We start from the raw sequence: 14,413 nt of genomic DNA, 5'->3' as shown, positions 1-14,413 counted from the left end.
CTCCACTCATTCCCATGTCAGTCACCACTAACACCACCCAGCCAGCTGCTTCAGTCAAACCTAAGCATCCCCTCTACTTCCCTCATCTCCATGCCCAACTCATCCACAAGACAGATCGACCCCACCTCCAGCACACATTCCAAATGCAGCCACGCATCTCCCCTTCCACTCCTACCACCTCCTCTGCCACCACACCCTTGGCCTGGATGGCTGGCATGACTTCCTCACTGCATTCCCTGCTGTCATCTCACCCCCCCAACACGCCCCCCCCAACCCCAGCATCCACAGGCGGCTACTCTTTCAACACTGCATGTATTCGGGCCTCTGTCCCACCTCACTGCACTTCACCATCAGTGTTCCTGCAATACCGCCGTCTTTGAGGTATGTGACAGCTGCACCCTTTCCTGCTTGGGCACCGCCTGTTTCTTCCACCTGGAAGGCTGTCCCTCCCAAAATGACGGACAGATCCTTGTCATTTCCTCAGAGAGGCACCCCAGACTGACCAATTACCTTCTATCGTGTCATTCTACTTCAATTACCTCAAGAGCACTTTCCAAGACCTGATATTTTTCTTGATTGTTTAATCATTTTTGTCTGTTCCCATGAAAATCAGGCTTGTCTTTTCACCACTACAGATTCCCAGAGCCCAGCACAGTGCTTGCACACAGTGTAGCGTCATAAATACTGTTGACGGAATGTCTTCATCCCTTTGATGATTGATGGTCAACCACCCAAGATATTGTGCTCTGTGTTAGGGATGAGAAAGATGTGATAGCCTTGGTCTTAACCAGCTATAGCTTGAAAGGCATGTGTGGCAAGAATTTGGCTGGACAAACTAATGCACTTATAGGGTACTCTTGAAAGGGAGGCATATTTTTTAAATTTAAAAAATTTTTAAATTAAAATTTATTGGGGTGACAATTGTTAGTAAAATTACATAGATTTCAGGTGTACAATTCTGTATTACATCATCCATAAATCCCATTGTGTGTTCACCACTGAGTCAGTTCTCCTTCCATCACCATATATTTGATCCCCCTTACCCTCATCTCCCACCTCCCACCCCCCTTACCCTCTGGTAACCATTAAACTATTGTCTGTATCTATGAGTTTTTGTTTCTCATTTGTTTGTCTTGTTCTTTTGTTGTTTTTGGTTTATACAGTACATATCAGTGAAATCATACAGTTCTGTTATTTCTGTCTGACTTATTTCGCTTAGCATTATACTCTCAAGATCCATCCATGTTGTCTCAAATGGTCCTAATTCCAGAGTAGTATTCCAAAAAAGGAGGCACTTTTCATGTGTTCCCACTGGGCTCTGTTGTCTTTTAGAATGCCATGTGCCTTGCTGCAAATTATAAAGTAAGTAGTAGTGATGATGATGATGATGAAAACGATGGTGGGATGGTGATCATTCATCGTGTCCCTACTGGGTTCCAGCCACTGTACGTGTCATAGTGTTTATCCTCCAAACAACCCTGCCTGAGCGAGCATTACAGTCACACTGACACAGGGGAATTAAGAGAGGTGCAGAGGGAACAAGTAACTGGCCAGTCCCTTAGCTACCAAGGCCAGGCCTGACACAATGCTCACGCTTCTCCCACTTGGCCACACTGTCAAAGAAACTGACCCACAGTTCATACCCACCCACCCATGGCAGCAAGAAAGAAAAACATGAGTTAACATCTGAGTTTCACAGAGCGATTTACTTCCCCAAACCACCCTGTGATGTGACAGATAAGAGGGAAAATATGAGAGTAATAGGTTATAAGTCCAGTTCAGTTCATATCACATCCTTAAAGAAACCAGGCTTCAGGGAAAATGCGATACTTGCTCTCCCCGCCCCTTCCCCTGCCCCATGTTCATAAGCAAAACTGGGAGAGAAGGGGTTAAACTGTTAAGCACAGAACAGATGCTGGTCAAGTAAACACTGTGAAAATGTTTAATCAGTTGACTCAAAACATTAACTTTCTCTTCTCCTCAGCACCCCATAGCAGTAAATACCCAGTTTCCAAACCACTAACCTTGTGAGTTCTTCTTGGAGTTGTGTGTGGTCAGGTGGAAAGAATTTCACCACAAACTTAACAACAACATGCTTTGGCCCTAAAGAAGAAGAATAAAAAAACATTTTTTTTTTAAATTTGTGTTTCAAATGCAACTAAAGACAAAGACTTTATGGGGTATATTATATACCAAATAATGAGTCTCATTCCAAGCTGCCAAGAGTATACCTGCCAACACCTAAGTCACCAAACAAAGGGTCAAGTTCAGTTACTAAATCACACCTTCACATTGTGGGAAACAGATATCTGGTTTTTAAAAAACTGACAAGGGTACGACCTTAAGGTATTAAACCTTTTCTCTGGAGACTTAAATTGTAAAGGGCATTCCAAAATCTGTCTAATTAGCTGTGTTAGTCCAAAGACAGGTTTCAAATCATTTTAAAAGGAGATAATGTAAATCAGTTATGTAATTTATTATTTGTAACTATCTGCAAGGTACAGCTGCTAACGTAGCTAGCACCCACGTACCAGGTACTCTCCTGAGCTCTGGGGAGAAAACATCTACAAGCCGTGGCCCTGCTCCTGCCAGCCAAAGCCTTTATAACGTCTTACAAACCATCTTATCGATGAGCTCAAAGTCAGGAAGCAGGTCTGGGAGGGGGTGGGTAGGGAGAGACCGTGAAGGAGATGGATACGTTTTATTTTCACAGTTAAGACAGAACAAACAGATGATAAAATAATCATTTATACTCGGAGCCAGAGTTGGCCTTTATGTGTACGCTGCATATTATAAGAGCAGTACTACAGGGGCTGCCATTGGAAATGACAGCAACGAGGTTCTCTGTTCTATGAAATACAAGGCGCTGTAATGAAACCCCAAGTTTAGCAGGAGTCCTATAAAAGCAGAAAACGTCTTTTTGCTCTACCTTTCACTATCACAAAAAATAGATGTTGCATCGTAATTTCTATGCTAACACATGCAAGTTTAGAAAAAAAACCAAAAAACCAAAACTGATATATTGTAAGGTGAAGATGTGGGCAATATATGCAAAATTAGGAGGAAGAAAACAAGGAACAGAAATAGTGAAGCCAAGAGAAGCTGGGCTTTTCCTTAATCACTCCAAAAATGAACAGAAACCGTCACATGTCAGTTCTGAGTAACAAAATAACAATAGCAAAATGGGGGACATGGGAAGGCAACTTTCACCGACAGGGAATTAAATGCGGGAACTCAGATCCTTAGAAAATCTGAAGTTAGGCAGATGCTAGCACTAAATACAAAATGATGGTTTTGTCACACATGGCTAGTCACAGCACAGGGAGATGAAAAGGAGAACCCAGTTCTGGCCCAACAGTGACAGACTCTCTTTGGTCTGCATTTGGTAATGTCTGAGAGATTCCTTTCCACCATTAGCAGTTCCCATCATTAGTCACTGCAGGGACAAATGCCATCATCCTAGACTCTGCACTACCTCCACCCATCAGGGCTGGCTAGGGCTTTTCTCAGCAGGGTGTTTCCCCCCACCCACCACTTGGTGGCTGGCCAACCACCCAGTAAACGTTAAACAAACAATGGCCATTTCAAGTTCAGCATCAATAATTGCTTAATTTAAATGACAGATCAACACCAGTTTCAATTGCATAAGGGCCATACATACACTGGGTGCCTGTTTAGTACATCCACATAAACGGCTCTGAGAAACCCTCAGTGGGGTTTCTTAATCAGATAGAGAAGCAATCCCACAAGGTATTGTGTGCTTCAAACTCAGCTAAAGAAATGCAGATTTGTTACCATCCTCAAACTCTTCCCAGTCTCTGGTTGCAGTGAGGAACTATGTGGATGACTTTGAGAACAAAGCCTGGCTCTACCTAAAAGCAGAGAGAGGGGAGGAAGTTCCAGTGCTGAGACTCAATGAGAAGGGAGAGAAAAACCAAGTGTTCACTTTCCTTCCTCCTCTCCTAGGCCCTCCTTAATCTTTTCTCCAACACGCAGTCTAAATGTAAGCCATGCTCCCTTCAGTTCTGCTTGCCATTCAGAAACACACACACACACCACCACCACCACCACCACCACGCCCACCACGCCCACGCACCGTAATTTTCCAAATCACACTTGCATTCTGATTTCACAGGCTTTGAAGAGGCAGGACAGAAAACTTTACACCAATTTTATGAATACATGGCTCAACCTTTCTCCCTCAAAGGGAGCAGGTAAGCAACACTGGTAGAGACAAGACAAGCTCAATTATTCTGGGGCTTAATAACATGCTTTAGCTGTTAATCAAAATGATATTTGATTTTCCAAGCAAGGTTTTGATTACCAAATTGTTACATACTAAAATTGCAAAACATACAGTTTAATAGCATGCGGATTAGCGGATGATGAAAAGCAATCGAGGTGTAAAAAAGAGAATCTGTATCACTAAGTGCTTGATGCCACAGGGCAGACAACGTCTAGACGTGGAAAATGCCTGGCTTTATATTTAACCTCCCTGTTAAGCGTACAGTATATACTTACTTCTAATCTGCTTGACAATAGGTTTTAGGAGATCCAGCCACACCTACAAAAGAAAAACAAGAACAGATTGAGACATAAATTCTCAGTGAAAGAGTGCAAATATTTTAAGACTTTATTTCAGCAAATATTAATGAACGACTGCATGTCTGGCTAGAAGCCGAGTGAAACATGCACACTCCTTAATGAACCAAATGCATGTATGTGTACGTATGTACAGACAGCATATCTTTGAGGGATACAGAAAGGGAATTAATATTTGTAGAATACCACTTCTGTACCAGGCACTATCCAGAAGCTATTTACCTCTCTGAACAAGGGCTGGAAGGATTCCTGTTACCCAGGAGAGAAATCTGAGACAGTGGCTCAATAATTTGTCTCAAGTCTCTCAATTCCAGAGTGGCAGAGGGGAATGAAATTAGGCCTGCCCAACTTCAAAGTCCAGACTCTTTTCACACACATGCTCCTCGACATGCAGTTTTGAGTGGCAAAACTAAGAAAGAGAGGAAGGGCAGGAGGTGGGTGAGAGGGAGAGAGAGAGAAGTGGGGTGGGGGTGCTGCTGCCCTTATTAATAAAGTGCTAAGTTAACCATATTATCCCATTTCACACATGTTTTTCTTTAAACTCCCCTTGAACTTGTGGTCATTTGAAAGAGTTATACTGAAGCTCATATTTGCATATATGACAAAAACAAGGTTAATGTGCTTAATGTAAATAAAGATGGTTTTATAAGTAAATATGAAAATGAGACCACCCTAAAACTATGCAAAGAACAACAGGTAACTGATGAAGAAAAAAATGACAATGGCTAATAGGAAAATGTTCAAATTCAGGAGTAATTTGAATTACAAATTAATTGTTAAATAACCAAATACCATTTCCACCCATTAAAAGCCCATATGTACATGTGTATTTATATTTTATAATATACAACATTGGTAAGGGTGCAGGGAAATACCCACTGTCTTACTCTATAGGTGGATGTATGAACTGGCACATGTCTAGAGACTAATTAGGGAATATTTATCTAAAACCTAAAATGTATTCCTATACACATTCTTTCATCCAGTAATTCAACTTTGGGAAATTACACATTTACATGCAAAAAGATTTATGTACAAGTAATGCTTATCACATGTTTACAACAGTGAAAAATTTTTACAATAACCTAAATAAATGAATGGATAAATAGATGGTCTACATCTCTATGACACATTATGATGCAAACATTAAAAACTATGTTCTTGATAAATACTAAGAATGTGGAAAAATGTGTTTGGGGAGTTTGGAAGTTGGGTGATTTCTTGTCTTCTGCCTTTTGTATTATCCAAATTACCTTAAATAAGCACTAAGAATTCTCATAATGTAAAGAACTAAAAACGTCAAGTTCTTACTTATTCAGGTTAAACTTCCCCCGTCACCTTTGCAAATAAATAAGATTTTATAATGAAACTCTCATTTGTCTATTTCCCATCTCATATCCCTCTCTTATAAGAGAAAAAAATAATGGCATTAGTTTAGGATCATGCCCACTGCTGTACTCATAACCTCAACCTTAGAATGAGAATCATCATTCAAAACAGCAGTTATCATTTGCAAGATATTATTTTCCTCCTAAGAACCCTACAAGATGGATGAGGTGGCAAATGGATCTCCATCTGATAAGAAAACTGAGATTTAGAGACCAGATACCCAAAGTTGGAACTTCAACTCTGTTCTTCAAACTCATTTATTAATTCCACAAAATATCAATGAGTCCCTATGCTAGGCTCTGAGAATCCAACGATGAGAAAACCAGTCATGGTCCCCGCTTCATGGAGCTTATGGTCTAATGAGGAAGATGGGCAGGAACCAAAACATCTTCATGACAAAAGTGAAGAAAGACGTGAGACAAGTGAAATGAAGGGGAGTGAGTCCCAGAGGACACTGAGTTTCTGGGATAGAGAGGTTTGCTCCAGTCATGGGAGGAGCCGAGGTAGAGGGAACCTGAGGTTTGATACGAACATGTCCGTGAACTTGACATTGTGCTGAGATCTGAAGGGGACGAGAGTAAGAACAGATGAAGACACACAGTAAAAACACTCTGGTGAAAGAAAACCAACATGGTTACAGAGCAAGGCTGGTGGGTCAGCAAGGGGCCAGCCACACCCAGGACATGTTAAGATTCTTCGCTCTCATCCTAAGAACAATGTGAAGGGTTTAAGCATGGGGCTGATACAACCAGATGTGAACTTTAGAAAGATTAGCCTTGCAGTGTGAGGAGAGATAGAGGGGGCCAGATTAGATGCAGGTTGACCTGTTGCAATTGTCCGGGCAAGAGAGGATGGTATTTGGGACCAGGAGGGCAGAAGTAAGCCTGGGGGAAAGTGGGTGGATTTAAGAAAAAATGACTAGGGAAAACCCAATGGGATTTACTGATGGACTGGATGTGGTGGCTGAGGGAGGAGACAGTGACCAGATTTCTGACATGAGCATCTGAATGGATGCTGGTGTCATTCACAGAGACAGGGCGCACTGGAAGAGGGCTAGGAGGGAGGGGTTGATTTTACGAGGTGCCCTTGGATTTCATGAGGAAGAGACAGTATGCAAATGGCAGGCCACACTCGTCCGGAGCTCAGAGGCAAAGCCTGGGCGGGAGCTCTCACATTTAGAAGTCGCAACCACCCTGACTCCATCAAGGATAAGACGGCCTGGTAGAGTCCAGAAAATGAAATGCAGGAGCACGGATGAGGGCGCCACCATGGAACAGCCAGGTGGCGCAGAACAGGATAGAAGGAAAATAAGGAGAGATCTGTGTCATGGAAGCCATGGGACGGAAGATGGTATCCAGGAGGAAGAACAGCAAGAACTGTTGAGAGGTCCAATAAAGAGAACTAGAGGGTCTGCTGCTCTGTTGACTCAGGGATGGGTCTGAAGATCTGGCGGGCAGTGAAGAGACGGGAGGATGAAGGGCTTTTTCAAAGGTTGGCTGTGGAGGAGGAGACAAGAGACTAACAGCACAGGTGTGAGGAATCACAGAAGGGTACTGTGTATTTGCTTGTTTTTAACAGGGAAGCACGAGATGCATCTAAAAAGAAGAGAGATGGAGAATATGAACGAGCATGAAGGGATAACCAACGTCTTTCCTAAGAGACATGAAATGATGTGAGAAGATCGCTCTAAAAGACAGGGCAATGGCTGGAGATAGAAAAAAAGCTCTTCTGTTGCGGGAGGGAGAAAGATAGGCTAATGACACATGTAAGTTTACATTTCTGTGCCAGGAAGATAAGAACATTCCTTTCTGATGCCTTCTGTTTTCCCTATAAAATCTGAGGGTTGGAGGATGGAGGCAAGTGGAGAAGATTCAAAATAGCTGTGTTGCATGGGACCTACAATTGAGTAGGGAATTCTGGTGGGACGCCCCAGGGCTCGGAGCACCCACTCGTGAACCTGGCATCCTCTGTTCTTTGAGCCTCCATGGCTGCCCCAGGGGAACCATGTCTGAGATCTTTCACCATCTCTAATTCTGCTACAGAATCGGCCCAAACTTCTGCAAACCACTTAGGACTAAACAACTATGTTCTCGCAATGTAGTTGCCAATTTTATGAATTGTTTTAAAACATCTCTCTTCTGTTTTTGGCATTTCTGTGGAAAGCATCAAACACAAGCACCAATTTAAGCCAACTGAGCATGTGGTTTTAGAACATGTAGGTCTGGGGAATATCAGACTAGCTTCAATGAGTTCATTTGGTAGAGCTCTGCAGGAATAAGGCTACATGGCACTGATCACATCAGAGCGAAACTGGCCTGGATGCGAACATGGGGCCTGTGAGAACCTCTCCATTTTCCAGTGAGACTGATATTTGCTGACAGAAAAGGTCTTGCACACATAGGACTTAAACTACTATAAATGGGTGAACTAGAAGGAGCTCATCTCATTTCCAAGAAGAAAACTAGGGGTGCTGTTTGACTACAGTTAAAGCACTGAAGTTTGATATACTGGGGGTGCCAAAAAATGTACACAAGTGGACACACTTTGGTCAACGTTGCTCAAGCAGTCGTTCACCATAATCAGAAGTGTCTGGACGCTGATGGTAACCACTTTGAGCACCTCTTGTGATTGCAGAAGTCAAACGTGACGTGTATTCATCTTTTGTTATCGGTATATACTATTACAATTTTAATACAGTTTTCTTTTCTTAAAATGTATATACATTTTTTTGGCACCCTCTGTATAGGGAGGGCTACTGGGAAGCATTTAAACTGGATTAGATCATCTTAGACAAAACACTTGTTAATTCAACCTAAGCAGAACAGAAACAAGTTCTAGAGGAGTTAACGAGGCAACAAAAGCACCGTAATCTTTCATTCCCTGCCAATGGCTCTCTAGAGGGTCACATTTGTAATGACGTATCCTCTCACGCTACCCCCCACCTTTTCAACCAAGCCACACATCCCTGTTCTCTCTAAAACCATGCTGCTGGTTTCTAGGGCACCGCTACATACCCACATTACCTGACTTTAAAGGATTTGGTTAAAATGAATGGACTTATAGAAATGTCATTCCCAGTCAGTAGGGCTCACCGAATCAAGGAAATTCCCATGCTGGGATTTGAAGACCCATACTAAGAGTTTGCTAGGGCTGCCATGGCAAAGTACCACAGACTAGGTGGGCATGGACAACAGACATTTATTTCCTCATAGTTTTGGAGGCTCGAGGTCTTGCAGGTTTGGGTTCTCCTGAGACCTCGCTCACTGGCTTACGGTTGGCTGCCTCCTGGCTTTGTCCTCACATGGTCTTCTCTCTGTGCATACATGCCCTTGGTGTTTCTTGGGGACCTCCAAACTTCCTCTTCTTAAAATGATTCCAATCAGACCGGATTGGGGCCTACTGTACTGGCCTCATTTTAACCCAATCCCCGATTAAAGGCTCTGTCTTCAAGTACGGCCACATCCTGAGGTACTGGGCATTAGAGCTTCAACATACAAATTTTAGAGGGACACAATTCAGCCCATAACAGCTATCTCCCACACTTTGGTTTCAATATAGCTTTCTAGGAGCGTCTTCCCGTTTGCCTACATTTTGGTCAGGCTGCCTATTTTCTTCTGATCCTCTGGTAATACTATTTCCCCCCTTTGGAATGTGCTCTCTGCGCTGAAATACTGTTAGGTGAGAAGAAATGCTTTAATGCCTTAGTGTCAAAGGCAAGGCAAAATGAATCCTTGTTCCCAAAGCTGTTCCCTTCTTTCTGAAAACATCTCTGGCCCCTGTTATTTTGGCGAGTGACATTTTAGGTGGCTTTTGTAAGCAACTGAAATATTTGAGGTAGTTTTGGAAAGGGTCTTATTGAAAGAGTCAGTTACTTGATATTTGACAGGGGTCCAGGAAGAGACTATTTCTTGAGAACCTACTGTGTGCTAGGCACTAGATAGGTACTTTATACGTTCTCATTTAATATTCATAACAATGTGGTTAATTTTATACAGGAAAGAAGTGAAACTCGGAAAGCTTATTTAAGTTCCCCAAGGTCATACAGCTGAGATTCAACATCAACTCCACTTGACGCCAAGCCTGTGGTTTTCCTGCAACATAATACTCTGCTTCTCTAACAGTGAAAGGACTCACGAAAGTTCAGCTCTTGTCTTCATGTTGAAAAATCAAAACTGCAAACAATAAAAATTTTCATCAACTGTAACATATATAGGAACCAGATAAAATGGATTGTAGAAAATTATCCAGTATCTAGAATTCATTGCAACAAATTAGTCTTCATGTTGACTCCTAGAGGAAATAACTTCATTTTGATGTTTTTTGTAATAATTTGTTTGAATGTAATTTTTCATATTAATTTTAATTACTGTATTAATTTTACATTTGGTTATATTTAAAAGATACGTTACGTGTGTCTTTCTTTTAAAATCTATTAGAGATTTCTGATTCTGGTCAAAATACAGTGAGAGGGCTTGGATCTTCTTATGTAAAAACAACCAAAAAAAAAAAGGAAAAAGTATATAACACAAACGCTCTGAAAACTTGGGACACCAGGCAATGGGAAACAGTGATTCCTGAGAGATAACAAAATAATCATGATCCCTACAGTTGCCCCAGCCTTCTGCTTTGAGCAAGTTTCTAGATTGTGGCGCAGGGAGGAAGAATCTGGCAAAATTCATGAGTTGAAGAGATGGGATTGAGAGTGCAGGGGACCAAGGTAGTGAGAATTCCCAGGAAAGTACCAGAGAGTAGAAAGCTCTCTCCAGAAAGAGCATTAGGGAGAGGACAGAGGGTTACCCTTGAGTGATAAGCTGGATACTGATTAATATACGCGTGTGAGGAAATATTTGGGGGAAAAAACAATGAAAACATTAGAGGCAACAGTGCCTGGTGTTCTCACAGGGCCCAGAATACTACCTATTCTCACCAATTCATGGACACTGGGTGGAGTACTGAAGGGTCATGCCTCAGCAGTAGGGAATAATTTACCCAGATTGTACATCACACCAGTCCCACCTAACAGGTCTTAAAAGCCAGATCTGAAAGGACTAAATTGTTTCAAAATCAGTTAAGTGCATCCCAGAGCACTCAATAAAATTTATAGGAATACAGAACTATACAGCACTGAACAAGGGAACATTCATAATACCGAAAAAGAAAATCACTGGGCATAGAAAGAAGCAGGAAAATATGACAAAAAAATCAAATCTGACCTAGAACTGACACGTATGACAGAATTAGTAGAGAAGAACATGAAGACAGTTATTACAACTGTATTCCCTAAGTTAAAAAGTTTGAGATGTGGAAGATATAAAAAGGACTCAAATTGACCTTCTAAAGAAGAAAACTACATTGTGTGAGATTTTTAAAAAAAGAATGAAATTAATATCACATTAGACACTGCAGAAGAAATACTAATGAACTTGAAGACGTAGCAACAGAAACAATCCAAAATGAATCAGAGAGAAAAATTAGTAAAAACTTAATGAAGAACAACTTTAACAATAGAACAAAAATTAACAATAGAACAACTTTAGGCAGTTTAATACATGGAATTGGAGTCCCAAAGGGGAGGAGATGGCAAGAGAGGGACAAAGGAGAGGGAAAAGTATTAAAAGAAATAATAGCTAATTTCCTCCCCAAATTTGATCAAAATTATAAATCCACAGATACAAGAAGTTCAGCAACCCCAAGTATAAGAAATATGAAGAAAACTGCATGGAAGTACATCATAATCAAATTGCTAAAAAACAGTGATAAAATCAGCCAGAGGAAAAAAAGAGACATTATGTATAAAGGAGCAAAGGTAAAGATGACAGTAGATTTCTTGTCAGAAACAATGCAGTTGAGAACACAGTGACGCAAAATTTTTTTATGTACTGAAAGAAAAAATTCATCTTAGAATTTTACACTCAGCAAAAAATGTCTTTCAAAAAGGAAGGCAAAATAAAGACTCTCAAACACGTGAAAGTTGAAAGAATTGATCACCAGCAGAGCCACACAACAAGAAATGTAAAATAAAGTCCTTCAAGCAGAAGAAAAATGGTATCAGATGGAAATCTGTGTCTATAGAAAGGAATGAGGAACACCGAAATGTCAATTGCATGGTTAGTATGAGATGTTTTAAAGATTTATTATTTATATCTCTATAAAAGACAACAACAATAATAGTAAGAATAGTAGTGTGGGGTTCATAGCTTATATAAAAGAAACTGTATGACAACAATAGGAAAGATGCCAGAAAGGGGAAAATGGAAGTCTGCTATTGTAATTTTTTATACTGTACGTGAAGTGGCATAATATCATTCAAAGGCAGGCTCGGACAAATTACAGATGTATATTATAAAACCCAAAGCAACCACTAAAGTTACAAATCAAAGGGTTATAGCTTATTAGCCAACAAAGACGGTAAAGTGGAATCATCAAAATATTCTACTAAGCAAAAGGAAGGCAGAAAAAGGAAACAAAGAATGGACAAGACAAATAGAAAAAAAAATAGCAAGATGACTGACTTAACAATCACAGTAAATGTAAATGGTCTAAACACCCCCAGTTAAAAAGCAAGATTGTCAGATTGGAACAAAAGGCAAGATGCAACTGTCTGCTACCTCTAAGAAATGCACTGCAAATGTAAAAACATAAATAAGTTAAAAAGAAAAGGATTAAAAAGGTATATCATGCTAACAATAATAATTTTTTAAAACTCAAGTGGCTATGTTTGGATCAGACAAGGTAAATACCAGAATAAAGAATATCACCAAGGATAAAGAAGGTAATTTCTTAATAATTAAGAAATCAATTAATTAAGAGGATATAAAAATCTTACATATTTATACACTTAAAACCAGAACTTCAAAATACATGAAGCAAAAACTGATCAAACTGCAAGGAGAAACAGACAAATCCACAATTAGTTTGATTTGAATACCTCTCTCTAGCCCTGGGAAGGGCAGTCGCTCCCCAGTTAGCAAGGCCCCAGATACCAGAACATGAAGGGTGCAGACAGCAAGAAAATATTGAAGAAAAAGATCAGTGGTGGCTAGAGGGTCAGAGGGGAGGCAGGGATCCACAGGTAGAACATGGGATTTTTAGGTCAGTAAAGCTACTCTTTATGACACTCTAACGGTAGATACATGTCATTATACATTTGTCAAAACCTATAGAATGCATGACACAAAGGATGAGCCCTAATGTGAACCTTGGACCACAATAACAATGTGTTAGTATTGGCTCATCAATGGTAACATACGTATCACACTCATGCAAGACGTTACTAGGAGACGCTGTGTACGTGTTAAAGGAGGGCAGTATGTGGGACTTCTCTGTACTTTCTGCTCAGTTTTTCTTTAAACCTAAAACTTCTCTAAAAATGTAAATTCTATTAATTAGAAAACAAAATGAAAACAAAACCCCACGTATCTTCCTTCCAGCTTAAGCAACAGAACATTACCCACAGCTCTATTTTCCCAGTGATTTGTCCTTTTTCCAGACTCTCGGCTCAAGCAGAGCTTTGCCTCCTCTGGGACCTGCCCCAACAACACAGCCACTGTCAATCAAACCGTGGTGCTGCCCTGTGTGGTGACCAAGCCACTCCACCACCTCACCTGTCCTTGGTTCTGCAATATTCTCATGCTTTACAGCTGGCATGTTCAATCAAGAGCCCTCCTGGAAATAGATGTCTGCAGTTAGACCCCGCCCCACTCCAGGAAGAAACAAGGCCAGGAGGCTGCAGCTAAGCATAGATGAAGGAGTTCCATCTGACCTCCGTGGGGAGGGGAAACCACCTGTCATCCCAAGTAGTCATGCTTTCTGTGACCTCAAGCCCCTAGGAAGCATGCCTACTGCGATGGACTGAAAGGCATCCCTCCAGAATTCACATGTTTAAGTCCTAACCTCCAAAGTGACTGTATCTGGAGATAGGGTCTTCAAAGGTACTTAAGATTTAATAAGGTCATAAGGATGGGTTCCCTGATCCAACAGGACTGTGCCCTTATAAGAACAGGAAGAGATCTCACCCTCTCTTTCTCCCCATTCCCACCCCTCTCTCCCATGTGAGGACACAGTGAGAAAGCAGCCATCTACAAGCCAGAAAGAGGGTCCTCACCAGAATCTAACCATGCTGGTGCCCTGATCTGTTTTGTTATGGCAACTCAAGCTAGGACACCTGCAAATGGCAAACCTGTTCTCCTGGCATGGAGAAGAATACAAAATGAATGAAAAGAAGCCAGTCTTCTTCCTGAGATTTACCAATATTTATTGATTAGAAATCAGAATTGTTTTATCGGGTCACTAAGCAATGCAGCTTTACTAAAGATTGGGGGGCCAGCCTCATTGGTTTCTGAGTTAGAATAGCAAGCATAAATACAACAGGTAACTGAATGCCTACTTATGTAACAGGAATCCCACTGAATTCATGATTGTA

At 41.1% G+C, this 14,413-nt stretch overlaps 1 protein-coding gene across 2 annotated transcripts in view; it reads right to left on the bottom strand.

Annotated features, from left to right (window-relative positions):
- Positions 1–14,413, bottom strand: part of FARP1 (FERM, ARH/RhoGEF and pleckstrin domain protein 1) — a 218,521-nt gene that overhangs the window by 76,122 nt on the left and 127,986 nt on the right. For both annotated transcript variants that reach the window (XM_074329441.1, XM_074329442.1), the window contains exons 3-4: positions 4,522–4,564; positions 2,025–2,103 (exon numbers count right to left, since the gene is read on the bottom strand). In XM_074329441.1, the coding sequence (XP_074185542.1) occupies positions 2,025–2,103; positions 4,522–4,564 (122 nt within the window). The remainder of the gene's footprint in view (positions 1–2,024; positions 2,104–4,521; positions 4,565–14,413) is intronic.

Source organism: Rhinolophus sinicus, linkage group LG04 (genome assembly GCF_036562045.2).
Source record: "Rhinolophus sinicus isolate RSC01 linkage group LG04, ASM3656204v1, whole genome shotgun sequence".
Lineage (NCBI taxonomy): Eukaryota > Metazoa > Chordata > Mammalia > Chiroptera > Rhinolophidae > Rhinolophus > Rhinolophus sinicus.
The sequence above is the reverse complement of the archived record's forward strand: the minus strand, read 5'-3'. Positions and strand labels throughout refer to the sequence as shown.